Source organism: Habropoda laboriosa, unplaced genomic scaffold (assembly GCF_001263275.1).
Source record: "Habropoda laboriosa isolate 0110345459 unplaced genomic scaffold, ASM126327v1 scaffold210, whole genome shotgun sequence".
In the NCBI taxonomy this organism is placed as follows: domain Eukaryota; kingdom Metazoa; phylum Arthropoda; class Insecta; order Hymenoptera; family Apidae; genus Habropoda; species Habropoda laboriosa.
The window spans coordinates 168582-193835 of record NW_017100373.1 but is presented as its reverse complement, the minus strand read 5'-3'; the positions used below and the strand labels follow the sequence as shown (position 1 = coordinate 193835).

The window sequence follows — 25254 nt, the reverse complement described above, 5'->3', positions numbered from 1 at the left end:
GAAACAAACAAATAGTAATTCAACCATAGACGTATTGCATCATGTCCAGTCTCTAAATCTTTTCTGTAGTTGAACACAAACCGTTGGTAAATTCCAGTATATCTTGCAACGCAATAAGATGCATTCTTATTTAACTAATTTACAAAAAGCGATTTTCCCTTAAGTATGTGCTCTTAATCTATATTCTACCACTATTTAAATTTTTTATTACAATTAATGATACTACAAGAGATTGCGAAATATTATATAAATAATGTAGGAACTTAGTAAGGAAACCTTATGCAACATAAATGAAACTACTTTCGTACATGAATACCTGCCCGAAGACGGTAACTACATTCGTCATAAGTACGTGATAACGAAAAGTATGTTCCATGAACAAATCCATTTTCTACGAGTTTGACAGATAATCAACTGTCAGTTTTCCGAAACTTCGAATAGATAATTTTAATAAATACTTTATAATGGAAGCTGTACCGAGGTTACCGATGATATCCTTTCAATTAAAAGTTAGTCCTGAATTGACTACATTTGGACCAAAGTTAAAGCAGGTATGTATAAATGACATTACAAATTATAGTAATATAATAAATGTACATTAATTTTTAATTTTTACTTTTACTATGATTAAAGTTAAACTATTATTCTAAATTTTTGTTTCCCGATCGAGCGACATAATTGTTCGTTGGTTTATTCCGATATGTTATAATTAATCTAATTAGAATTATAAACATTTTTCTCCTGGTTTCTCTTTTTAGTATATACGTGATTTTTATAATGAAGATCCGGAATCATACTCGCATGAAATACATCAATTAGAAAGTTTACGTGCAATGGCTATACGACCACCTATTAATGTAACTGGTTGTTCATTGTTGAAAAAGTATTATTGTCAGTTACATTTTCTTCAAAGTAGATTTCCTATGGGAAAAGATGGTGCAGCAGCTGTTACATTTACATGGTAAAACAATTGACAAGATAAATATAAAGAAAATAAATGTATGTAACTATTGGAATTAATCATTTGTATACTTGTAATTTGAACAGGAGGGATACATATGCAAATATGGTCTGTTCGTTAGCAAATATTCGCTTTGAAATCATTTCAATCTTGTATAATATTGGTGCAATGCACACTCAGTTGGGAGCACTCACTGAAAGGACATCAGCAGATGGGATGAAAATGGCATGTTCTCACTTTCAATGTGCTGCATGGGCTTTTGAGCATTTAAAGAACAGTTATCCACAACCATCTGGTGTAGATTTAGCACCAGAACTAATGACATTTATGCATCAACTTTGTCTAGCTCAAGCGCAAGAATGTATATTGGAAAAGAGTATGCTTGATAATCGTAAACCCACAATTGTAGGTAAGTATGAAACAACTAAAAATTGCATAGATGTATTAAACCTTTTGTGGCTTTAATCGTCTACTCTTATGTCTATCATTCTACAAGATATATGTATCATGCAGCAAAAGTCGCAAGACAAATAGTGGATTATTTTACTCTGGCATTATCTACCCTTGAACAAGGTGGGAGTGAGGATGGAACTATATCAGATACAGTTGGTACTAAAATCTATAAGGTATATTCAGAAGCTATTCCCTTTTATTATATCTTAAAATATCACAAGTTTAAGAATTTATTTTCTCAGAGCTGGAAACATTATCTGAAATTCAAGAAAGCTTATCACTTAGCAGTTACATATTTATATCAAGGCCTAGCTGCTGAAGAGCAAAGGAAAATGGGTGAAAGAGTGGCATTTTATAATGCTGCATTAACTTCTTTGAATGAAGCACAATTAATTTATTCGAATATTCCTGGAGAGAAAACAATTATAGAGGAAGCGCTCACATTTACAAACGACGTGATAGAAGGGAAACGTAAGGCTGCAAAAAATGAAAATGAATTTATATACCATGAGGAAATTCCTGAAAAAGAAACACTACCTACAATAAAGGGAGCCCCTTTAGTTAAAGGGATGTCGTTTAGTATTAACGATTCTGAAATTTCAGGTCCTGATATATTTGCCAGGTAGGTATGTCTATATTAATAAGATATTTCAAATTTAATTGTTATTCATGGTATAATATTTGACATAGATTAGTACCAATGAAGGTACATGAAGCGAGTTCTCTATATTCGGAAGAAAAGGCAAAACTATTGCGATCTGTCGGTAGTAAAATCGAGGACAAAGATCAGCAACTCAATACCTATCTTACGTCCTTAAAATTAGAACATATGAGTTTATGGGATCCCGATGCTCAAACTACGGAGTGGGAGCGTTTACCTCTTCCTGAGGAATTAGTTGAGAGATGCGCGGCATTAAACGCAAAGCAGCACGTCATTCAAGATTTAGTTGACATAATGAGGAAATTGTGTGATACTAGCGATGACGTTGAAAAAATATTAAAAGAAATTAAGAAGCTTCTCTTGGATGAAGAACAAAAGTTACTATTTAATTATTAAAAGGTTGAGATAATTTATTTTGTCTCTAGTTGTTAATATAATTGTTCTTGCTTTACTGTTATAGAGAAAAAGAATACCAGGATGCAGTTGGAAAGAGACCACCGTCTATAGTAGCTACTGATTTAACAAGGGAAGCTAAGAAATACGAAGAGGCTCATAATAAAGCTTCTGAAAGCAATCACGCTCTTCGTAAAGCAATAACGATGCTTGTGAAGAATTTAAAAATACTTTCACAACCACTTGCCGACCTCATGGCCCATATACCTTCGCCAAGTATATATTTTTCAGGTAGTATTCAAATTTAAAAAAAATATTTTATACAAAATTATACGAATTCCTTTACATAAAACATTGGATTTTCCACAGAACAAAATACTGAAAAATCGCATAGCGCGATTGAATTAGAACGAATGCATACAAAGGAATTGAAACGTATTTTGTACAAAGTAGACGAAATGCGTTTACAGAGAAACGAATTACATACAAAATTGCGAGATTCAGTTGCACAGGATGATCTGACACGCTTATTAGTTACTGCCACGTCTGATTCTGGACCCTTGGATCGTTTATTCGCGGATCAACTTAGTAAACATCAGACTCTGGTTAGAATGCATATTTTTATTACATTTAAAATATATTTTATTTTTAATATTTTTATACGATGAATATTGCAGGTGTCGTTGATTGAGCAAAATCTTGCCGCGCAAGAGAATATTTTAGCAGCTTTAACAGATGCTTATGCTCAAACTGCTAATGTACGAAAGGGAGTCGAAGAGATATTAAAGCGGCGAGAACATACAATTACTTCCTTAATTGCGTCTTACGATGCTTACGAAGATTTATTAGTAAAGTCTAACAAAGGTCTCGAATTTTATAGGAAATTAGAAATAAACGTTTCAAAGTTACTTCAGAGAGTGAAGAGTACTTGTAAGGTGCAAGAAGAAGAACGTGAACATATACTTGCACAGGACAGTAATAAAAATACTCAAGATAAAGTGGACACGGCGATAGCAGCTGCATATGATCAGAAACGCAGTCGAACAAGCAGCGGACTTAAATTAAAAGATTACTTAAATAACAGGCCGGAGAATGTTTCAAATCAATATTATAATGTATATAAAGGACAAGGTAAACAAGTTCAAATGGATGTTACAACAAAAACATATTATAATGACACAGTAAATAAGGGTGCAGTACATCCTAGTGGAATGCCTGCATTAGATGCAACAATATCATCTGCGAAACCTATGCAGCAATATTATCTTGCACCATATACAGATTACAAAGCAAATTTACCCTATTCTCATGAAGCGTCTACCTATAACGAGAATGTTGCTTTAAATCAAAATTATATGCAAATAAATAGCTCAGACATTGCAAATACTTATTCACAAGGAATTGCAACAAATACGACGACAGATACTACAGTGCAGTATCCAGTAAATTCTTATATAACCAATGGACAATTTCCTACAGCTTTGGATGGACAACATAAGTATTCCACTAACACTCAACCACAGTATAATTATCCTAGTAATACGATGCAGTACGAGGCTTACCAGCCTTCTGTTGACTATACTGGATATAACGTTGCACAGCAATATCCTTCTAATCTTGATAAGACTGTTAGTATTACTACACCTGAGGTACCTCCTCCACCATCAGCGATACCACAAACAGCTATACCTTCATCGAATACAGTGAATAAAACTACAGATGTGCAACCACATTCTTATACTACCGTGGCTCAAGGGCAGCAACACATACCTGAACCACAGCAAAATTTTGTCTCTCAAGAATCCCTTGCAATTGTTAGAAGTCAGCAAGTACTATCAATGGATAATACTCAAATACAAAATTATATTCCTCAAGTTAACCAAACCGAAGTTCCGCGTACTCAAGGTTACAATGGTGGAATGTATTATACCCCATCCGAATCTCGTACTCAACAAGGTACATCCAGTCAAAATACACCTGGGACGACGAATATTTCTGCCTCTACGCAGTACATACAAACACAATATATGAACACGAACATTCCTCAGTCTGTTCATTCTACTACCTCGTTAACTGCTCCAGTAAATGACATGGCTATTTCGTATCCTTCAACTTCCAACTTCAATTCACAATACCCGCAACCGAGTGGTACGGAGCAGAATAAACAAATTTATACCGACAAAGCGTATCAATATGCACCACAAGTATCTACCAATGACACAAATTTGAGTTACCCTAATACTTATCACGGTTTGCAGCATCCTACTGGTGCTTCATATCCACAAAGCATGTTGTCCACCAATACAGGTAGTACATACGCGTACACGAACTCTTCGACCAATACAGAAATAATTCAAAGTCACACAAAGTCTGCAGCAGGTGTGCAGAACTATTCACAAACATACCAGTATCCACAACAATCACATTACTCTGGTTATGGTGCCTATTACAATCAAGGATACAATTACATGCAAGGAAATCAAGGAAACAGTGCAATGACAGAGTCATACAACAAAGGCCAAATAGGATACACTTATAATCCTACGACTCAATGTTATGAATACAATCCTAGCAGTCTTCAAACTTCACAATCCCTTCAAGATTCGCAACAACCCTCTGAATTAACACCTCAAATAAATACTGGTATCAATAGTAATTCGTATCAGCAACAAGAAAGTAATGCAAGATACACGAATGCTAGTAATAATTCTATGGTCAGTCAAACTCCATCTTCTCAATATTCTGGACAGAGCTATCAGTCTCAAAGTTCAAGTGATATTTATTATACTACTCCATATGGTCTTCAAATGCAAAATCAAGGTAAGTATTAAAGTGTTTTTTTTTTTAATCCTCGTCTAATTCAGTAGAATTCGTGTAAATTTTACATTTAATCTTTTCTCAGCATCCATTAATAAAAATGAAAACTACACTAATTACAACCAGACATACATGCAAGCTGTTAATAATGGAACTAATACAACAACAAGTGCAAATCCTACCAAAACTGCTACAAAGTCAGAGAAGTCTAATGTAGATTTGCTTGCTGATCTTGATGTTACCATAAATCATGCACCTTTAGTACCAGAAGTACGTCCTCTCAATAAAGTTCAAGAAGAAACTACAACGAAAGACGCTGTTAGCGACGACAATAAAAAAAAGGACGAAGATGAACAAATTAATGCTCAGTCCATTGTTACCGAAGATAAAACGGACAATGAAAATTTACAAATCGTTTGGGACACATGGTACAATGACGTACAGCCCAAAAAAGATCCTTTAGGAGATCCAGCAGCTTTACAGAAGTTCATCAGTGAAGTTGAGAAATATGAGAAATTTGTAGATAGTTTACTTGTTAAAACATTAAGCGGAGCGACTAATCTTGACATAAAATGGAAGGAAGTTCAAGAATTTGAAGTATGGTTTCCTAAATTATTTGTATAGTGTTTAGTTTTTTTTTAAATGTTACAAAATGATACATCTCAATTTCAGGAAAGAGAGAGTGGAAAACAATCGTGTACAGTAGCTTTAGCTCATTCTTCAGAAAATAGGGTAATGGAATGTATCCCGTATGATACAACGAGGGTACAAATATCATCGACAGATATTCCAAACTATATTAATGCTTCACACATAATGGAAATTACTCAATGGATACCAACAGCATTTATTATTACTCAAGCACCATTACCAAACATATTAGAGGTATTTTGGATGATGATATGGGAACAAGAGAGCGAAATAATTGCGTGTTTAGTATCTGATGCACAGTTAAACGGAGAGATATATTGGCCTATAAACGAAGAGGATATTCTGAGTGTTGGTAGCTTTACAATTTCGTTAAAAAGAAGAGTGAATCATGTGTCCTATGTTCAGAGAGTTATTTCTGTACACAATATTAAGAAAAATTTGGAAAAGACTGTCGTGCACATGCAATTCCTTACATGGCCTTCAAAGTGAGTTTTAAAGATGAATAATATTAATATATAATTCTGATATACAATTCATGCATGTAATTTTGCTCTTTTTCATTTTTTAGTGGTTTTCCTAGTAGTCCAGGAGCATTGCTTACATTCTCGACAGATGTAATGACAGAACAAGCCTTGAGACGTTGTACAAAACCGATAGTGGTACATTGTTTGGATGGTGGAGCATTAAGTAGCCTGTTCTTAGTTGCAGCAGCAACAGTGTGTCATATACGTGCTGGCTGCGGAATAGTCAATGTACCTCTCGTATTCAAGGGTCTTCTGAAGTGCCGCAAACAAGTTGTAAATAAAGAGTCCTTGCTATTTGCGTATCAATTGGTATTATACCATGCCCAGGACATTTTAATGAAACGTAGGGATTATTTTATTTTTGGTTATTAATATAATTTGATTGAATTAGTTAAAAGTAATACTTATTAAATGTTAGGTGGTATCTTATCTTCTACTCGTTCGACATTTGAAAACTTCGAAGGACTGAAAGGAAACAAGGATAAAACGTCAAGAAAGATGCATCCTTCCGACGATTTTCTCCAGAGTCTTGGTATCAATGCCCAACGACCAGATACTGAAGGTATTATACGATAATATTTTTCATGAAGAAAAATACGTTCAACCCTGATTATATCTTAGGTCGACAAAAAGGGTCAACTACTAGCGGTGCAACGCATTCTGCTACAACATCGATTCAAGAGAAATCTAAAGAAGGAGCGGTCGATCCACTGAGTCAACTAGATCCATTATGGTCCATTAGGAGATAATCAAACACATTTGCAAATGAAATTTTCTTATGCACCAATTGATAAATTTATTATTATTTAACCGAACATATTGCATTCCTAAGTTTCTTAAATTAATGATACTACTATTAAGTGTAAGATTCGAACTGGCAAACTGTATAAACAAAGCAATTCGTATGACTCTGATCTTTCTTAAATAAAAAAGACACGTAACTGTTCGAACTGTTTCTTATATCTTTAAGTTTTAAGTATGTCTGTAAAATAATAATGTCAAACTGTAAAATATATCTGAATAAAATGTATGCATAAAAAAAATGCTGTCTGTTCATATTTATTTCCATATTGCCATCAGGATATCACACATGTCTCTGTACACCAGGAGTGCGTCGGATCGGGATTTTTAAATTCGGGTGAACTCAAGCTGGTATCCGAACACTCGGGTAGCTTGATCACGTCGGGTAGCCGGACACATTCGGGTCAGATCAAAAAATAGGTTTCAATGTTTCTGAAGCGAATCTCGAGTACCTGAGGAACTTGCTCGAGTCTAGCAGACTTTTTTCCGATCTAACTCGAATGTGTCGGGTTACTCGACACGATCGAGCTACTCGAAACCGATCGACTTTAACTGTCCCGACCTGAGCCGTGTTTACAAAACAAAAGCTAACGTTAATTACACTTTCAAGCAACATATGATCAAGGCATGCGTTTTCTAAAATATACGGATGGTAGATCGTTACGTATTCCTAATAACATATATGCATGCACTGCAATCCAAACTCACTGGATATTGTTTCACATATAGTAAAATACTACTGAAAAGTGTGTGACAGTTTTCATGTTTATCATATATCATTTTGCATATGAAAGAAAATTGATCTTTTTCTTTAATGCAAATTTTTTTTTTCCATCTACACGATTAGCATCTTATAAATTAAATCTTCATATTATTAATTCTCAATATATATAAGTAACAAATTTACCCTTTTATACGTCGCGTAATTAAACTTAATTCGTGTGAAGGAAGCAATTATGACGATGATGATTATCGTTGAACACAGGGATCATTTAATAATTCAATGTCAAAATAAATGCTGCTTTAAGAATATCCAGCTCAATAAACTACACTCCGAATATTCTTTAAGTTACAAATACCAGTACACTTTTTATAAAGACTATTAAAATAAATATGTTGTTCCAGCCTTCACGATTAGTATAAAGATTACCTCCAAAATTAAATGACTTTATAAATCGGTATACATAAATCCTCTCACATTGTCTCTACTAGTACTTCCTTCACATTGTCCATTCGTTGTCCCTACGTCTAGCTATGTGTTATACCTACACCTGTCAGGCCCAATACACACTAGTGATCCGCTCCCGGTCTGGTCAAATCTCTGAGTATTCATGCTAGCGAACCGCTGCCGGTCCAATTCCGCTTTGCTCTCGAAATATAAATTAGTTTATACATCTATGTTTGGCTAAAAATCCGCTTTTTTTGCGGTTTTCAACATGTCATCATTTGTGAATAACTTTGAAGCCAACAAAATGATGACATAAACTCATCATTATTTCACATAGATTCCAACATTGTTAGATTTTTAAAAACGAGAGTAAGGGTTCGTTTTTGCAAAACAAAAATTTATTTACAATTTTCATATTGAAAAGGGTGCGTACAACAAAATTAAAAATATTCTTAAAAAGTTCCATCTTTTGTGATACGAATGAAAAAAAATACACTACACATATTAGTTTCATCAAAATTGGAATTGGAATGGAATAACCGGTGGTAGATCAAGAAACGCGTTCACACTATGGGTTCAGTCCCGGTCCGGTCCAGTCTCGTCCCAGTAAAATATTCTTTTCAAAGATTAGTTGCTGGGACGAGACCAGACCCTGATCGGACCATGGCCGGAGCGTTACACGTAGTGTGAATGAGTACGTTCTAAATCATAGAAAAATATTTGACCGGACCGGAAGTGGACTGCTAGTGTGAATCGAGCCTTATCTTTCTCGGAGTCAGTCAAGTGTGCGATGAGTGTAATGCGATGCGCGACGTGGTTTTTTTATGAGAGTTCACGACCTGACAATTCATAATATAATAACATTTTTTAATTTTATTTTTTTTATCTGAAAAATTTTGTAACATATTGGTGAGATTTTTGCGATTAAAATGAGATTAAACATGATATAATTTAAACCACATTTACAGCCTACATTTGAGCGACAATGTGGAGGCACCGACTACATTTGACGGGAAATGGTTACATTTCGAAAAGGATTACATTCGGGAGACAATGTACATAAAGGGATGTTTTATGTATCTTTCCGGTACCGGACAAATAAGAAAATGTTAAGTATCCCATTTTTATATACATATGTAGTTTTATGTCTTCATTACAAGTTTCTGATAAATTACAAAAATGTGATGCCGGAAAATATAAAACATCTCTCTATGTACATTATCCCTCAAATGTAATTTTTCTTTCACATTGTCCGTCAAATGTAGGTTGTGCCGCCACATTGTCCAGGCACAGCTTATGTATTTGACAGACAACGTGGAGGCACAGCTTACATTCAATGGATAATGTGTAGAAGTATTTTACGTATTTTTCTAGCAATCCGTTTTTGTAATGCGATAATGAAATGAAATGAGTTACTCAATAAGTATTAATAAGTAACTGTTATTCAAATTATATTATGTTTGGTCTCATTTTGATCAGACAATCTCATCAATATGTTATGAACTTTTTCATACAGAAAAAGTTAAATATAAAAACGCTGGTGTTTTAATCGCTCGGTTGCCTCGACTCTCATATCATCCTTCTCTTTTATTTGTTGTCCTTGTCTGCGTTCGGCGAACTACAAAGGCAAGCTGCGAGGCTCGAAAAACAGTATCCCTGTACCGAAACAGTTACAATTCGGTTCCGAGCTGAAGGACAATGTGGGAAGCTTTACTGTAACTACATTTCTTTTACGAAAAATTAAATGTATATAACGAGGTCGCAGTTTGTTTTTTACAAAAGTTTATCAATTATGTTGATGCTTAATGGAAATATGCAATTCTGTATTTAGTGCCATGTTGGTATCTTATGGACAATTATAAAAACTTATAAGCGACTGAAATTATGAAACAGTTTACAAAGGTGTCATTACTTCTCTTTTTATTCTATCAGTCCACACTTCTTTAAATTCCTCTATTTCTCAAATCTTTCACTTTGTAAATTCGTACAAGCCAGTGTTCTGTGGTGTAGGCTTCTTCTAACATGTCTAGCTCAAAGTCTTTATTACCAATTTCCATGTTTCTGACTCTATCGTATCCAGAAGGTTTGCCTGTTTAATCATCACATTATTGACGATTTACTTATCTTTAAACATAAATTATTTTCAAACAGAACAGTCAAAAGATTTACCTCCTTCTGTATAAACTTGACCAAATCTGTAATAACACATTTTGTACATAAGACAATTGAGCAAGATTGGAGAACCCTCTTTGTCGACTCTAAATTCTCCTGCAGAATTATAATAATCCCATTCTGTTATAGATTTTCCTTTTTCAGTGCTTCCGCCGATACGCACCATCCATAGGAACTTGTTAATATCTAAAATTACAATCAACCAAGATTTTAAATAATTCAATACTTTTAGTTACTTATTTTAATTGTGTAATACCATCCGATGAATAGCCTGTAAGTCCTCCAAAAATAACAAGAACGTAATTAACATCTAGCTCTCTCATTATTTCGTAAGCTTTCTCCTCAGAGCTTGCCATTGCTTGACCGACTCTTGATATGTGAGTATTGTTCCATGTATTATTGTCCACTAAGATCGTACGATTCGCCATTGCCGTGATTTGATATCCATAATCCCACCAAGACATTACCTTGGCGTTCTGTGTTTAGGAAATATAATTTTAAACGTTACAAATTATCAAAAAATTATTGGAAATATTGTAAAATTACTTCTGGTGTGTTCATGCGTAACCAATAATACGCCTCTCGGAAATCATCAAAAATCATGCGACCACCATCTGGAGAACGAGCTGATAATACGATACTAGGCGAACTGTAAGCTTCTGCTGTAACCCACGTGCAATGAATGGTGTACGAAAAAAAGAGAACGCACATTACAGTTATGAAGAGGATGGCAATCTGAAAATTAATATGCATTGATTACAATACTTATTTCGTAAAAATTTTACTATTTCAATATAATTACCTCGCTTCTGAGTATGTAGTTACTTTCAAACTTCTTCGATTTCTTATCAATAACTTTTCCTCTCTCTACTTGTTTCATATAAGTAACGAGTAAAGAGGAAGCTCCAATTCCACCCAAGATACACATTACCGGGGCAAGAACTAACATTAAACGAACCATCACACCCTGCAGAAATTCGGAGATCTTTAAATGCTTTTTAGTGAAGCTTTTAGTAAATCTTTTTACTTACGGCAAAGTACAAGCTTGTGACTCCATACAAAATGAGGAAAATATTAGAGTCTGTTAATTTTGAGAAACAAAAATATAAACCCGATGGAAATAGGAATACTAAAATTTGGAGATCAAAATAAAAAGAACTCCATGATGTTGGTTGATGCTCAGAAACGGAAGCAATGATTGGTATGTGATTTTTTGCGTAAGACGGATCCAAAAGAGAGTAAAAACGACCAGTCCACGGAGATATTTTCCCTTTAAAAAAATTATGAAATGTAAATATCATTCAAATTTAAGAATACTTTATTAATATTATTATATATACCTGTTATGGTCAAAATAACACCTAATATAAACGAAGTAGTAACTATAGAAATAACAAGACCACGGAATAATACTTCAAAGTCGTCTTGTGATACTTTGCTGCGTAAAAAATCAACTAGGGCATGAATCTGACAAAGTCCAAACACTCCTAATGCCTGTATACAAAATAGAAATTAGTTCTATTTGGAAAATTACCTGAAAACTTAAGGCAAATATTGTCTGCTCTTACAAGCATATGTTCAGAACTTTGAACAGGTTGGAATCCAACAAATGATATTTGCATAGACAAAATTGTTCCTAGACAGTATAGAATACTGTATGCAATGTATATCCTATGAGAAAATCTGCCAGTCACCATTAAGGTCAATACATGTAACGGAATTAGATTAATTAGGAATACATAGCCTCCCCAAGAAGACACCATATAAAAATATGCAAGTGCAGCACATGTTGCCCAACAAATAGCTCCAGTTTTAACTGCTTTGATCCACATGTAATATGTAAATAACATACAAAAAATAGCTATGCCTTCATTGTCATAAGATCCTGCCACTGATCGGGATATATAACCAGGAACAATTGCTATCATGGCTGCAGCAAATAATCCTGATGCAGAGTCCTAAAAATTATGCACAAAATAATATTTTTAATTTATCCAAAATAATATAAATATTTTTACCTTCAATTCTTTGGTAAGCAAATAAGTAATAATTGTTGTTAAACTAGAAAATAATGGAGCAAGGAAGACACAAATAGTGCGTATATCTAAAGTAATATTTAGTAACCATGAAAGACGGTATAATGCTGCTGAAGTTATCATTAAACCTGGATATATTGTCCCTGTGAAACAAATTAACATTCAATTTAAATTAGTACTGCAAGAACATATAGTATAAATTAATTTGAAAAAATATACCTCCAATTATCCTTCCCAAGGGATACCAAACACGATCATCAAACCAGTTATGAAAACTATAAAATCCATTTTCTGCTAAATACTTTGTTGTGCGATAATTAAAGTATGGATCAAATTCATGAATGACACTCTCAAATCTTAAGACTGAGAATAATCTGGTTGCAAATGCTAGAAACCAAAATTGTATTTAAAAGTATATAGAAGATCACAAAAATATTTTTTATTCTTATTCAGGATACTTACATAAAATTGCTGCAAGAGACAATACAGTCAACTTTAAAAGTGTTTCCTGTTTCTGTGCAGACATACGCAAACCTCTTGTCTTCATCAATGAAGCCATATTGATGAGGCTATGAGGTATAACTTTTTAAGTAATTAAGAACCACTTTTAGTGAATTTATCTATGGGAAAAAGAAAATGAGGAGCATATATTAATTCTGCTAATATATATTACATTTTTTTAGCAACAACAAAAACTACAATTGTCTCGCATGCGGAAAGCAACTAAATACTTCACAATTATGCGTTACAAAAATCTTTAATGCATTACAGAATTGTAAGAATAGGAGCTGCAACGAAAGACACATGGCGTTTGTCAGTTAGCATTAGGTTACTACCTTGCAAAGATTGATAATAAAAAATCTTGAGCGTTCAATTGAAAAATTGATTAACACAGTAGCAAATATGCTATTTCAACGAAGCATAGCAACTACATGCTAAACAGATAGACTACACGAATTTAAATACTAGTATCTATCCAAAAACTGTCCACGTACACAAAATTACCGGCCGGCGACATATGTATATTTTTTATCACATATTTTATCGTTCCGCATCGTACATTTATGTAGTTTTATATATATTACGTAAACCGTGATGTGAACTTACGAATTTACGAATTTTACAATACAAGAAAAGTAACAAAATAATGTCATTTAAATTACTAACTCAGAAACATCGCAACTCGAAAGAAAAAAAGCATAGACTATAGTTGCTTGGTAGTTATGCTACCTACATTCATGATAAGATAAAGCAAACTATTCAATGCTCATATAAACGTATCAACTACGAAAAACGGGAATAATAATTTTCTTTAATTCAAATATGACAAACACTAATTGCTATCATTACATGTTAAATGTAGAAAAATAATGCTTAAATTAAAAATGAGATTATAATGAAGATGAACCTACTCGAAAAATTTTTCAAAGTAAAATGCACTTTTAGCAAGAAGTGCATCTATATTCACCATTATGTATATTTATTCAGTGGTTTGTAATTATCAATAAGTCCGTCGTTCCCGCCAGAGGACCGGTATTTGTATTATGTTGCACAAGATTTCTTTTTTTCCATTACATTTAAGTACGATATTCTGTACCACCAGATTTGTATTTTTATAACGATCCATTTATTTTAATAAAATGTCAGAAGGTAATTTTTTATTTATACGAATACCTACATCTTTAATCTTACATGGGAAATCTAACCTGTGACATTTAAATTATTACGATATATTTGAATTATATTAGTTTTAACAATGTACAATTCGTATATTTCAATGTTATGCTTTAAGGGTACGAAGTTGCAAAATTTTAAATAATATTGTAGAATTAAAAATTTTTTCATATACCACAGAAAAAGGAACAACACAGGACATGTGGACTCCCTACAAAGAACTGCAGAGTCTTGTAGAACGGTATATTACCTCTTCACCTACAACTCATGATCTCCAGTATCATGAATTCACAGAAACTTTACGTAATCATAGGCAAAATTTTCTTACTCTTCTAAAAAATCTTGTAAGTGATTGCATGATACCAAGTAATTAAATATAACAATAAAAAAATTAAAAATTTATTGCAGCCTCCAAATGTGAACAGTAGGGAAGAAATAACAAAGGGAGTTACAGATGGTATTACACTTCCTGGTTTAGGATATCAAGTATTATCAAAAGAATTAGTTGATGAAACTCTTATTATATCAGATATGTATGAACTTAATGAGTTCATGGCATTGGATCTTCTCTGTACTGCTCAATTGCAAATGCCTCATAACCCTAACTTACCAAGGGGATTAACAGCTATTTTACTATATTATGATGGAAAGAAGGCACTCACATCAACTTTAAGAATGCTTATACAAGCTAGAATGGGGCACAGCTGGAAAATTGATGCTCCCATTGCTCTTCTAAGACACATTACAGAATACACAAATAAATTACAAGAAGATGGTCTATTAGATAGGATTTTATCATTGCTGGAAAAAATGGATCCAGTAAAAGAGCAAGAATTACTAGAAAAAAATCGGGCATTAGGCGGACCAAAGCATCGTTATATGGTCATGAAACTCTACAACGATTCTAGACAAGATTTAGCTGATATTTTATACTTATGGTCCGCGCAATCCGCGTTACCAAATTCAATTTTATTCCGCCTGTTATCTCTATTACAAACGAAACAAATCGACTCTGAAGCGAGTGAAGGAGGCCTGGATAAAGTCACTCTTTCTATCGTAATGAGCGTGTTAAATGCGATTAATCTTAGTTCGTTGCATAGCCGTGAAAATGGCGAAGGTATAATATACATTTTAATTGATTGTAAGAATAATTTTTATACTATTTAATGCTTTTTTTTAGAATTAATTAATTCTATGCCATTGATCGCGGAACGAGGAGCACACGAAGAATTACATCAGAAATTAGTATCTACTAATGTCAACTGGGAGTGTGCTGAATTACGCGGAATTGTACAGTTTGCTTTTGCGGTTTCTCTAACAACAATTAAAACCGGGAGTAATGTACAGGCTTTAAATATTACTACTGAAGATGAAAGACTACTAGAAGCAGCTTTATCTAACAAATGTTTTCATTTTATGGTTAAAGTATTATTCAAGAATAAGAGCATATATCAGGAAGAATTTTATCTTCGTTACTTCCACTCTCTCGTTTCCGATTTCATATTACTAATGCCTTTGAAAGTTAAAGATCTACGAAGTCGAGCGGATGAATCCATGCGTCTCATTCAAGCGTACCAACAAGAGGGCATTGAACCACCTTTGAATCTGGACAACCACTTCGAGTATTTGATGTTAACTGTGGCGGAATTGTATAAAGAAGACCCTCTAAAATTGGATTTAGTCATGGACTATTGGTGTCATCACTCTGACTCCACACACACGTCTGTTCCTGCGTATATTAATCGTTTACCTTCTAGACAGGTTGCTCTATTTAAATTTGTACGTCTTGCTGGGGAAATACTACCAGCAGGATTGTTCGTACCGTATCTTAAAATGATAGCATCTCTCGCGTCATCTCCGCAAGCTGCACGACAAGCATTTAATTTTCTTAAACCTAATGGTAAGAATTATCTTCTTTAAAATATTATTTCTGTTTTCTTAAACAAATAATATAAAAATACCCATAGGATCTTCTGGATCAACAACAATTTCCTGGGACCACTTCTTCAATTCTTTAAGCCGCTACTATATTAATCTCAGGAAAGAATTGCCCCCTAATCAGGACACCGTTTACCGTCAAAGAAGTCATCCGAAAGGTATTACACCAGAAGAAGTCAAAGGCCTCGAGGCTGTACTCTTGGTGGTACAGGTGATCGCAAAAAACGACGAAATGTCAAGGATAGCTATATGCGATCATCCTGGATGGAAAGTACTACCATCCTTGATAGGTTTAGTAAGTTGTGGAATTTCGATTCCACTGAAAGGCGTTTTAATAAGAACACTTGCTGCATTAGCAAGATCTCCTGAGAGTTCATCTACTGTATGGCAAAGTTTGGAGACCGCACAGATACTTTCAACCATACCAACTATAAGCAGTTACCAACCAAGAGGCGTTCAAACTGAGTTGGAAGAAATTGAGTCGAAGAAAGACGAATATCCATTGACCCGAGCAATGTTAGAGCTTTTAGACGTTCTTACTGACTTTCCTATACCGAGATTACTGGGAATGGGTCAGCGTAATCCTGGTTTTGACCCATATTTACACTTTATCATTAATACTGTCTTTTTAAAATTTCACACGCGATCATATAAAAATTCAGCAGAGAAGTGGGAAGTTGCCGAAGCTTGCTTAAAAATATTCTCTAAACTTATAAAACAATATGAACCAGCTGCAGAGGATTTCACTGGCTGCAAAGTGGAACTTCAGAGTGGAGAAACCACGGTGGTTAACTCTGCTCCTGGATACCACATAATGACTCAGTTACATTCAAAATCTGAATTACTTCATGTTATACTATATGTTCTGGATAAAGGTTGCAGCAGTTTCGACAGCTACGAACCCTTTCCTGGTAAAAATAATCTTGAGAGTAGTACTTTATACTGCTTGGAAATATTGGAAAGAGGCTTGAAGACGCAACACGATTATTACACGGCACAATTAGCTGCTGCTAAATTTGTTCAGAAAATTCTAACTGGATTATCAAGGTTACTTCTCGAAGTGGATCCACAATCTAAGAAGCCTGACTACATGATAAATATAGCTAAATACGTTTCGTATAGTTCCTGGCTACCACAACACGCGTTCCATGCCGTTGGTGTTATTCACGAGGTGACTAACGTACCAGGAGCAGATTCTGAATTGCTTTCTACGTTCACAGCCACTCCTACTTTGGCCACGAACATCAGACACGGTTTCGTGGAATGTTTGGACGCAGATACAGCACTGGATGAGGATACTGACTCGAATGAGAAACAGTATACTGGTAGCTGCAAGGAGCGAATTCTGCTTCTAATGATGCAGAGCATTACACGACCCACTCCCAATCTTTCTCATTATTTGTTAGATTTTACGATCACTACGGATATTAGGAAGACAGTTCTACAACAGCCGGGTATTCTTGGCTTTCCAAGATCATGTTTACACTCAATATTGGGGATTATGGAGCAGTCTCTTGACCGTGGTCGGGACAAGATAACAGAGGCTTGCTACTGCTTCCTTCACACATTGACTGCTAATAATAAGACATCTGTCTCAGTACTGAGATTTTTACGAACCAGTGTCAATCAAGATTTTGTGCAGAGGCATCTTTCAAAACTACCATTTGAGGGACAGAACACAGCCACAGAGCTTGGTTGTATGTCATGGTTATTAAAAATAGCTGCTATAGAACTGAGAGTTGCTGGTGGAAGCTTGCAAAATTCTCTAGTTCATAGACTAGTTGGAAACTTTGGTCAAGAAAAGGGACAGATTGTTCCATCACAGAAACTTCTAATGGACCTTTTGCATTACATTGAATTTCAACTTCAATTAGACCCTCCATTGTCTCTAGATTTCTTCGATCCATCTCAAGTAGAAATGGTTCTAGGACGCTGTAGTGTTCCAATTGCGTTAATAGGAGGTCCCCGGCTTATAGACATCAGAAAGTTACATTCTCTTATTACTGAAGAATTGGCTGTTACTCAAAGCAGTGCAACCGCGACCCAGCGTAATCTTATGCACCAGGAAGTACAGAAAATCTTGACACACGCTTTAAAAAGGAATCAGACAAAGTTGTTGTCATATGCCACCGTGAAGTTTGTGGAAGGCTGGTGTCAAACTACAGAAATACTCTTCTGCGTTGCGACGAATCAACAGCTCCCAACACCACAAAAACAAAATCTGTTATTAAACCTATCTCATGATTTGTTACAGAAGATGACTTCCTGTGAAGCTTTAAGTGAAATCAAAACTTTAGTATCTGGGACAGTTTTGATGTTGCTTGTGCATCTCAGAAATAGTTTCATCACAGACACAGACAGTGAGTCGTTTCCATCATCTCCCTCAAATACAACGATGATGAAGATCATTTTAAGCCATATTTTGCAGTGGATATTAAACGCTGGAGCTTCTTCTCAGAAAGTAATAACCCATTTGTATGCAGCTTTGTTAAATTTCCTTTGTGTGGTTGGTTTAGAGAAGTCAGAGAGCACTAACATCATAGATTTAATGTACGTCAGTCAACTCGACAGCTCAGTGAATAGAGTAATGCCTGTTCAGGAACGCTCCCATCGATACGCAACGATACAAGTGATAAACAGCTTTGGAAATCAGTTGATGGATATTCTATGCCACAATTGCTCGGGTGGTCACGACGTCTGTAAAATGTTGGCTTTATCCTGCTTGGATAAAATCCTAGAATTGGACTATGACAGTGCTTGGATCATTTATTTAGCCAGTAGAGGGTACTTGAAGCACATGATAGACAGTCTTCTGGAATCTGACAATATGTTAAGATGTATGTTGCAACCAGACATTCAGACATTGCGACCATTGTACTTATATGAAGCAAAAATGGCAACATTTTGTAGAATGGCTTCTACAAGATTAGGTGCTGAAAGTCTCTTAGAAAATAAAATCCTATCATGCATGTCGAGTATGGTTGTTTTTGATCATCATCCTGATGTTCATATAGCATTTGAAGGAGGAGACTATTCTTTTATTCCCTCCATTGGTCAACGTTACCAGCAAATTTTCTTACCAGCCTTATATCTTTGTGATGCTCTACTCACAACTCTTGGAACAGAGAATCAGTCATGTGCCATACAAGTTTGTGGCTTTCTGCAAAGTCATAGAGACACCATAGAAATGGTACTAAGAAATGCCTTTCCTAAAGCGAATACTCTTTTCTTGAAAGAGGTTGCCTGTCTCACAGGAGTGATATCCAGGTCTGCAAATATAGATATGTACAAGCTAGTAGACGAAGAATTGGCAAGGAAAGATTTCGATAACCGTCAACTGGAAGATGCTTCTGGCATGAGGGAACTTCGTGCTCATCTATATAGATTACAGAAATTAATGTTGTCTTTATTATATAAGTTCCAATTACAGTCAGCTCCTGTTTGTCTGAGTCACGAAGAAACTGATGCAAACCAGCAACACATTTCTTGTGTACAGATAGTTGCAAACATTATGCTGTATACACGTAATCAGATGCAACATAGTAGAATGGATCAGAAAATAAGGAATGTACTGTTTGAACCGCATTTAACATCAAAACCAGGAGGAAGAGAAGAGCGGATGAAGGATACATCTGGTGGAGTACATTTGGGAACGATTGTCGATCAACTTGTGTCTGTTACGAATTTATTACACACTGAATTACCTCATATTGATACTCTTATTAAGAAATCAGCAATAGTAGGGGAAATGAGTACAACTGAATTAAAAGAATACATGTCTGAAGAGGAAGCGGAACTCGACGTGCAAAAGCAACGAGTAATAGTAGAACAACGATTAAATCGCTCGGTAAAGGAGAAACGTCAAACTATAAAATACTGTTCTTTGATAATAGAACATGCTTTGTATATTCTTTGGAGTCACTTGGATTTCTACATGATACAAGTGATATCACGGCATAGCCGAATGCAAGGTAAAATTATATACTATATTAATATTGGTATATAATCCAATGAATCTTATGAAGTTTAACATAGTAATTTCTTCTTCTTTCTCTCTTTCAGTATCTTCAGGGGGTATAGATGAAGATATGGTATTGTGGAAAGTATCGTCGGAGACGTTAATGGAATTAAAACACGGTCTCGTTTCTACATTTACAGACAGTTTTATTGCGCAATTGGTAGATAGACACAGTGAATACGTAACACTCGATTACAATTTTATTGAAGCCCTTGTCAGAAGAATTAAAAGGCTATTACAGTTTATAATTGTACAGTAACGCCGCGTCTACGTATAACAATTCTCAAATATATAAGAACATATTTTTTTACATATTTGTGTATTTACAAATCAACTGCCAAAACTCTCGCAAATAGTATTTATTATGAAAATTGGACTGATAAAACAAATCTCCAATAATTAATTTCTATATATGTACACAATTTATAAAAAGAAATTTAAGCGTACCGTGTCTATTAATAATAAACTAAATATTTAAATATTTACAGTTCTTATTTAATTAAATATTTTTAAGAAGTAATAATAGCTTCATCCCATGGTCCATAGATATTATCCTTATATTTTTGACATCTTACATACCAGTAAGGACAAAGAAAATGTAAAAACACTATAGATCCGATGAAAACATAAGAAAGGGTTTGTGAAACTAGTAAAAGAAAATACGAAGTATTAAGTGTTAGAAAAGTTGAAATAAGTATCTTGCTGCTTAATTTATGCATTAAAAATGGCAATAGAACAAAACATTGTACAGCAACAGTGAGAAGAGAAAAAGCATGTGATGCTGATGCTAATCTAGATGCTAACATTAAGGAACCAAAAATGGAAGATGTAATAGATAAAGAATCTGACAAAGAAATATGCAGAGAACCATACTTGCTAAATATTAAATGTACCATGAACATTAATATTGTCATGGCATAAATTGTATCTGTACTGATAGTTTCGGTTAGAGTTTTCAAAATAGGTGATAAAATATAACCAAATGTAAGAAAAATGAATGCAGTTCTAAGATGTTCTGTTAACATGGTAAAAGTATTTGGCTCTTTTAAACAATATACAAAGTAACCAAATACTGTGAATATTACACCGAATATAAATACGATATCTGGACTAGCCCATTCTTTGTTTAACCAAATAAATATAACGAGAAAAAGAATAACAACGTTTAGTTGAGTGCATACACTGGCACCAAATGTTATTGCTTGTATTAATGTTACATTATGTGGTTTTATATTTTTTCGTAGTTGTTCCAAAAATGAACTATCCGTATAATTGTCCGGCAAACCATAATTTTCATATAAATTTTTCTGCCACTGCTTTCCCAATGTCATGATGTATTTTATGTTTTACTTTGACCAAATTTTGAATTTCGTAACTTATGAAATTTATATTTTATTAACTAAATATCATTATTAGTTAGGTGTTACCATTAAAAGATGGTTAATATCCTCATGCATCCTTCAGTATTTCTCAACTTTAGTTGTTTACTAGATTTGTGTATTTCATGTAACATACTATAAAAGAAAGAAATAGTTTTAGTCAATTTTTAATTATGTTTAATTATAATTCAATTAATGAGTGCTTCGATTAAAAGATCTTACATTTTTCCGAAAAAAGATATTGAGAATCACTGTTGTAGAGATATTTTTTTGTAAAGATATATCTTAAAATATTTTTTTTTGTATCTCATCTGTATTGCTCAATGAAAATAAACTCGCAATAAAATAAACGATTATTTCATTAATGATTAGTTCCTTCCTGTACTTTCTGTTATTTTCCATGAAATAACCAATAAACGTATAACCGTATCGTTCGTAGATCACAAATCTAAAAAAGAAGTGTGTGGAAAAAATATGGCTGTAATTAGGAAGAATTAAAATCTCATACATTCCAAAATCATTTCATTAGTTTCCTTAAGCTTCTTATCATTTATGTGAAATTAATGCATTACAGTCTGTTGTTTGAACATAACATTTTTTTTACATAGGTGTACGCAGGTAAATAAGTTAAATGAAAATAATTTTAGGTTCTTTTCAACTTTCTACCACGTGTACATAATTTTATAAAATTATCAATAAAAAAATTATCGCTGTTCTATTTTTTGTATTTTTTTCAGAAAATATACTTTTTTAAATGTAATTCTTTTATTGCTTAAATAATATTTTAAGCAAATATGCAGAAATTTAGACGAGCTCAAGCAGAGAATAAAATAGCAATCAACAAACATTTAGAAGCAAATGCTTATTTAGGATCATCCAGTGAGGATGAAAATGAAAAAAATGAGGAGGATATACAGACTGTTGTTGAAAAAGTATTGTCTGCCTATAAAGGAAAGGAGGCTGATGCAGAAAAAATTTTATCATATTTGATTAATATTTTTGAATCTGGTAGTGCTGTTTGCTTAATATGTATTTCAACTGTGAAAAAGGCAGATCCAGTATGTTTTTTTAGAATTATATCAGTCATAACTTTTGGTATTTTTTAGTACATCTCTTAGATAGTTAATACAACTGTTTTAGATATGGAACTGCAGCAAATGTTTTGCATTTTTACATCTATCTTGCATTTTACATTGGATACAGGATAGTTTGAATGTTAAACGTGAGAAAGGTCTTACACTAATATGGGCATGGTGAGTTTTATATTTATTTACTTATAATTATTTAAATTCAGTATTATTTATTATATCTATGAACAAATTACAGCCCAAAATGTCGTATGGAATATGGGCAAGATGAAATTCCTCATAACTATAAGTGTTTCTGTAAAAAAGTCATAAATCCTCCACACCAACCGTGGAATATTCCACATTCCTGTGGAGAAATTTGTGACAAGCTATTGCAGCCAGAGTGTGGCCACAAGTGTGTTTTACTTTGTCATCCTGGACCATGTCCACCTTGTGCAAAAATATTATCTATCAAATGTTACTGTGGCAAACAGATGCCTCAACAACGGCGGTGCAATACCAAAGAGTGGAGTTGTGGCACCATATGTAATAAGAAATATAAACTATGTTCACACATTTGTAAAGAAGTGTGTCATACAGGAGAGTGCCCTCCTTGTTCAGAATTAGTACTACTTGAATGTCACTGTAAGAGTAACAAGGAACTGAAGTTGTGCTCAGAAGGTACATGGGTTTGTGATAAACCCTGTGATAGATCTCTTTCTTGTAATGTTCATACATGCCAAAGCACTTGCCATTTACGTACTGATTGTGGACCCTGTCCACTGGAAAAAAACAGGACATGTCCATGTGGAAAAAAGCGTTATGCTATTTCTTGCAAACAGGAACATTTGCCTACATGTGGGGACACATGTGGCAAACTATTAGATTGTGCTTCACACTGTTGTAACATGAGATGTCACACAGATCGATGTGGACAATGTTTAGAAGTAGTCACGAAATCGTGTCGATGCGGTAGCTATAAGAAAGAAGTTGCATGTGGCAAAGAATTTCACTGCAATAAAAAGTGTATGCAAATGCGTTTGTGCGGGAGACACTTATGCAATAGAAAATGTTGCGACTGTGTGATCAAAAATACGTATAACGTATGTGAAAAAGTATGCAACAATACTTTAAACTGTCGTAAACACAAATGTTTTGCCCCTTGTCACAGTGGCCCATGTTATCCTTGTGCACAAACTGACGTTATACAATGTAGATGTGGATACAATAAGATAAGAGTACCATGTGGTACAGTCAAGAAGATTAAACCTCCACCTTGCAATAAGCCATGTAAAATACCACCTATCTGTCATCATCCCAAAAGAGAAACTCACAAATGCCACCAAGGCCCTTGTCCACCTTGTAAAAAGATTTGTGACTTAGTGTACAAACGATGCGGTCATTCTTGCGTTGCTGTTTGCCATACAAAAGTGTGGGTAAAAGTGACTAAGAATGACGTAAAGTCTCAACCTGCTGGACCATGGGATATACAGAAAGAAATCATGCAGCTAAAAACGTTACCATGTCCACCATGCGAAGTTTCAGTACAAGTTACATGTTTAGGAGGACACGAGACACGTCCATGGCTTTGTCACATGGCCAGACCTACCTCTTGTGGAAGATTATGTGGCAAAATGTTACCATGTACAAATCATACGTGCGAATTGGTTTGTCACAGAGTACCATCTTCCGATGGAGATAAGAATACTACTCCTTGTATGGAGTGTGAACAACCATGTCAGTTTCCTTGTAAGCAATTAGTTAAAATTTCGTGTCATTGCGGAATAGGTACCTTGTACCGTAGATGTGCTGAACTAACATCAGCTACGACTGTTAACCGTAACGAGTTGCTCAAATGTGGAAATCAATGCCCCAAAAATGTAATTAAATTATCTATACAGCTATTATTTATAAACGTGTTCAATATTAGATCTTTTATGATTAAATAATAGCGTTTTGTTTCAGTTATCTTGTGGACATCGATGTATGAACAACTGTCACCCAGATCTATGTATGAATGAGAAGGAATGCAACAAGAAGGTGAAACTATTTTGCGCGTGCAAACGTATTAAGAAAGATTTTATCTGCTCAGTAGTGCAGAAAGAGGAAATTCATATAGAATGTGACAATGTTTGTATCAAATTGAAGAATGAGAAACGTCAAGCTCAAGTAGCGTTATTAGAACAGGAACGGCGAGCAGAAAAAATACGTAATCAGCAAGAAATTGAGAAATTTGAACGAAAATTTAAACCCCGTCGTAAAGGAAAGGATAAGTTCGACAAAAAACAATTGCAGAAAAAAATTTGTAATAGTTATAAAAAATATTGGATTTTAGCAATTTTTATATGCTTAATAGGTATTGTAATAATTTATGTATGCGTTAAAAAATCGTGAACAAAAGTTCATTCTGTACATTAAGTGCACAATGTTTTATAATTGTATTGTAGAAATATGACCTATTTTTAATTCGAGTTTAATAAATTAATGATCACATTTTAAATAATTTGTCATGAATATAAGATATTTGTATGATTTTCAAGA

At 34.2% G+C, this 25254-nt stretch overlaps 5 protein-coding genes across 5 annotated transcripts; 3 read left to right on the top strand and 2 right to left on the bottom strand.

Moving 5' to 3' along the window:
- The first annotated feature begins 365 nt into the window (after positions 1 to 365).
- Positions 366 to 7315, top strand: LOC108574886 (tyrosine-protein phosphatase non-receptor type 23). Its single transcript, XM_017937539.1, has 14 exons — positions 366 to 551; positions 759 to 961; positions 1048 to 1370; positions 1475 to 1587; positions 1657 to 2036; positions 2105 to 2452; positions 2536 to 2744; positions 2838 to 3073; positions 3146 to 5288; positions 5371 to 5882; positions 5958 to 6421; positions 6505 to 6803; positions 6879 to 7022; positions 7082 to 7315. Exons 1-14 carry the CDS (start codon positions 465 to 467, stop codon positions 7207 to 7209), a joined length of 5589 nt encoding a protein of 1862 aa, XP_017793028.1. The 5' UTR covers positions 366 to 464; the 3' UTR covers positions 7210 to 7315.
- A 2957-nt stretch (positions 7316 to 10272) lies between these two features.
- Positions 10273 to 13196, bottom strand: LOC108574903 (dolichyl-diphosphooligosaccharide--protein glycosyltransferase subunit STT3A). Its single transcript, XM_017937567.1, has 11 exons — positions 13100 to 13196; positions 12857 to 13024; positions 12620 to 12780; positions 12170 to 12559; positions 11942 to 12095; positions 11633 to 11871; positions 11404 to 11568; positions 11148 to 11336; positions 10858 to 11077; positions 10599 to 10787; positions 10273 to 10518 (listed from the first exon to the last, which is right to left on the bottom strand). Exons 1-11 carry the CDS (start codon positions 13194 to 13196, stop codon positions 10373 to 10375), a joined length of 2118 nt encoding a protein of 705 aa, XP_017793056.1. The 3' UTR covers positions 10273 to 10372.
- Positions 13197 to 14393: 1197 nt separating this feature from the next.
- On the top strand, positions 14394 to 20526 carry LOC108574825 (nuclear pore complex protein Nup205). Its single transcript, XM_017937472.1, has 6 exons — positions 14394 to 14430; positions 14492 to 14655; positions 14720 to 15428; positions 15492 to 16211; positions 16279 to 20220; positions 20312 to 20526. The coding sequence occupies exons 1-6, from the start codon at positions 14394 to 14396 to the stop codon at positions 20524 to 20526; spliced, it is 5787 nt and encodes a 1928-aa protein (XP_017792961.1).
- A 250-nt stretch (positions 20527 to 20776) lies between these two features.
- LOC108574951 (phosphatidylinositol N-acetylglucosaminyltransferase subunit C) lies at positions 20777 to 21731 on the bottom strand. Its single transcript, XM_017937624.1, has one exon. The coding sequence runs from the start codon at positions 21596 to 21598 to the stop codon at positions 20777 to 20779; it is 822 nt and encodes a 273-aa protein (XP_017793113.1). The 5' UTR covers positions 21599 to 21731.
- A 687-nt stretch (positions 21732 to 22418) lies between these two features.
- LOC108574824 (NF-X1-type zinc finger protein NFXL1) lies at positions 22419 to 25107 on the top strand. The gene is made up of 4 exons (XM_017937471.1): positions 22419 to 22704; positions 22787 to 22899; positions 22973 to 24593; positions 24679 to 25107. The coding sequence occupies exons 1-4, from the start codon at positions 22441 to 22443 to the stop codon at positions 25105 to 25107; spliced, it is 2427 nt and encodes an 808-aa protein (XP_017792960.1). The 5' UTR covers positions 22419 to 22440.
- Positions 25108 to 25254: the final 147 nt, after the last annotated feature.

Coding starts and splice junctions, on each gene's coding strand:
- LOC108574825 (XM_017937472.1), top strand. CDS start 14,394: ATGTACAATTCGTATATTTCAATGTTATGCTTTAAGG. Junction 14,656..14,719: donor TTACTCTTCTAAAAAATCTT/GTAAGTGATTGC, acceptor AATTTATTGCAG/CCTCCAAATGTGAACAGTAG. Junction 20,221..20,311: donor ACGGCATAGCCGAATGCAAG/GTAAAATTATAT, acceptor TCTCTCTTTCAG/TATCTTCAGGGGGTATAGAT.
- LOC108574951 (XM_017937624.1), bottom strand. CDS start 21,598: ATGACATTGGGAAAGCAGTGGCAGAAAAATTTATATGAAAATTATGGT.
- LOC108574903 (XM_017937567.1), bottom strand. CDS start 13,196: ATGGCTTCATTGATGAAGACAAGAGGTTTGCGTATGTCTGCACAGAAA. Junction 12,781..12,856: donor CTTGGGAAGGATAATTGGAG/GTATATTTTTTC, acceptor TTTGTTTCACAG/GGACAATATATCCAGGTTTA. Junction 12,560..12,619: donor TGCTTACCAAAGAATTGAAG/GTAAAAATATTT, acceptor CATAATTTTTAG/GACTCTGCATCAGGATTATT.
- LOC108574824 (XM_017937471.1), top strand. CDS start 22,441: ATGCAGAAATTTAGACGAGCTCAAGCAGAGAATAAAATAGCAATCAAC. Junction 22,900..22,972: donor CTTACACTAATATGGGCATG/GTGAGTTTTATA, acceptor AACAAATTACAG/CCCAAAATGTCGTATGGAAT. Junction 24,594..24,678: donor GAAATCAATGCCCCAAAAAT/GTAATTAAATTA, acceptor GTTTTGTTTCAG/TTATCTTGTGGACATCGATG.
- LOC108574886 (XM_017937539.1), top strand. CDS start 465: ATGGAAGCTGTACCGAGGTTACCGATGATATCCTTTCAATTAAAAGTT. Junction 3,074..3,145: donor TTAGTAAACATCAGACTCTG/GTTAGAATGCAT, acceptor TGAATATTGCAG/GTGTCGTTGATTGAGCAAAA. Junction 5,289..5,370: donor TCTTCAAATGCAAAATCAAG/GTAAGTATTAAA, acceptor ATCTTTTCTCAG/CATCCATTAATAAAAATGAA.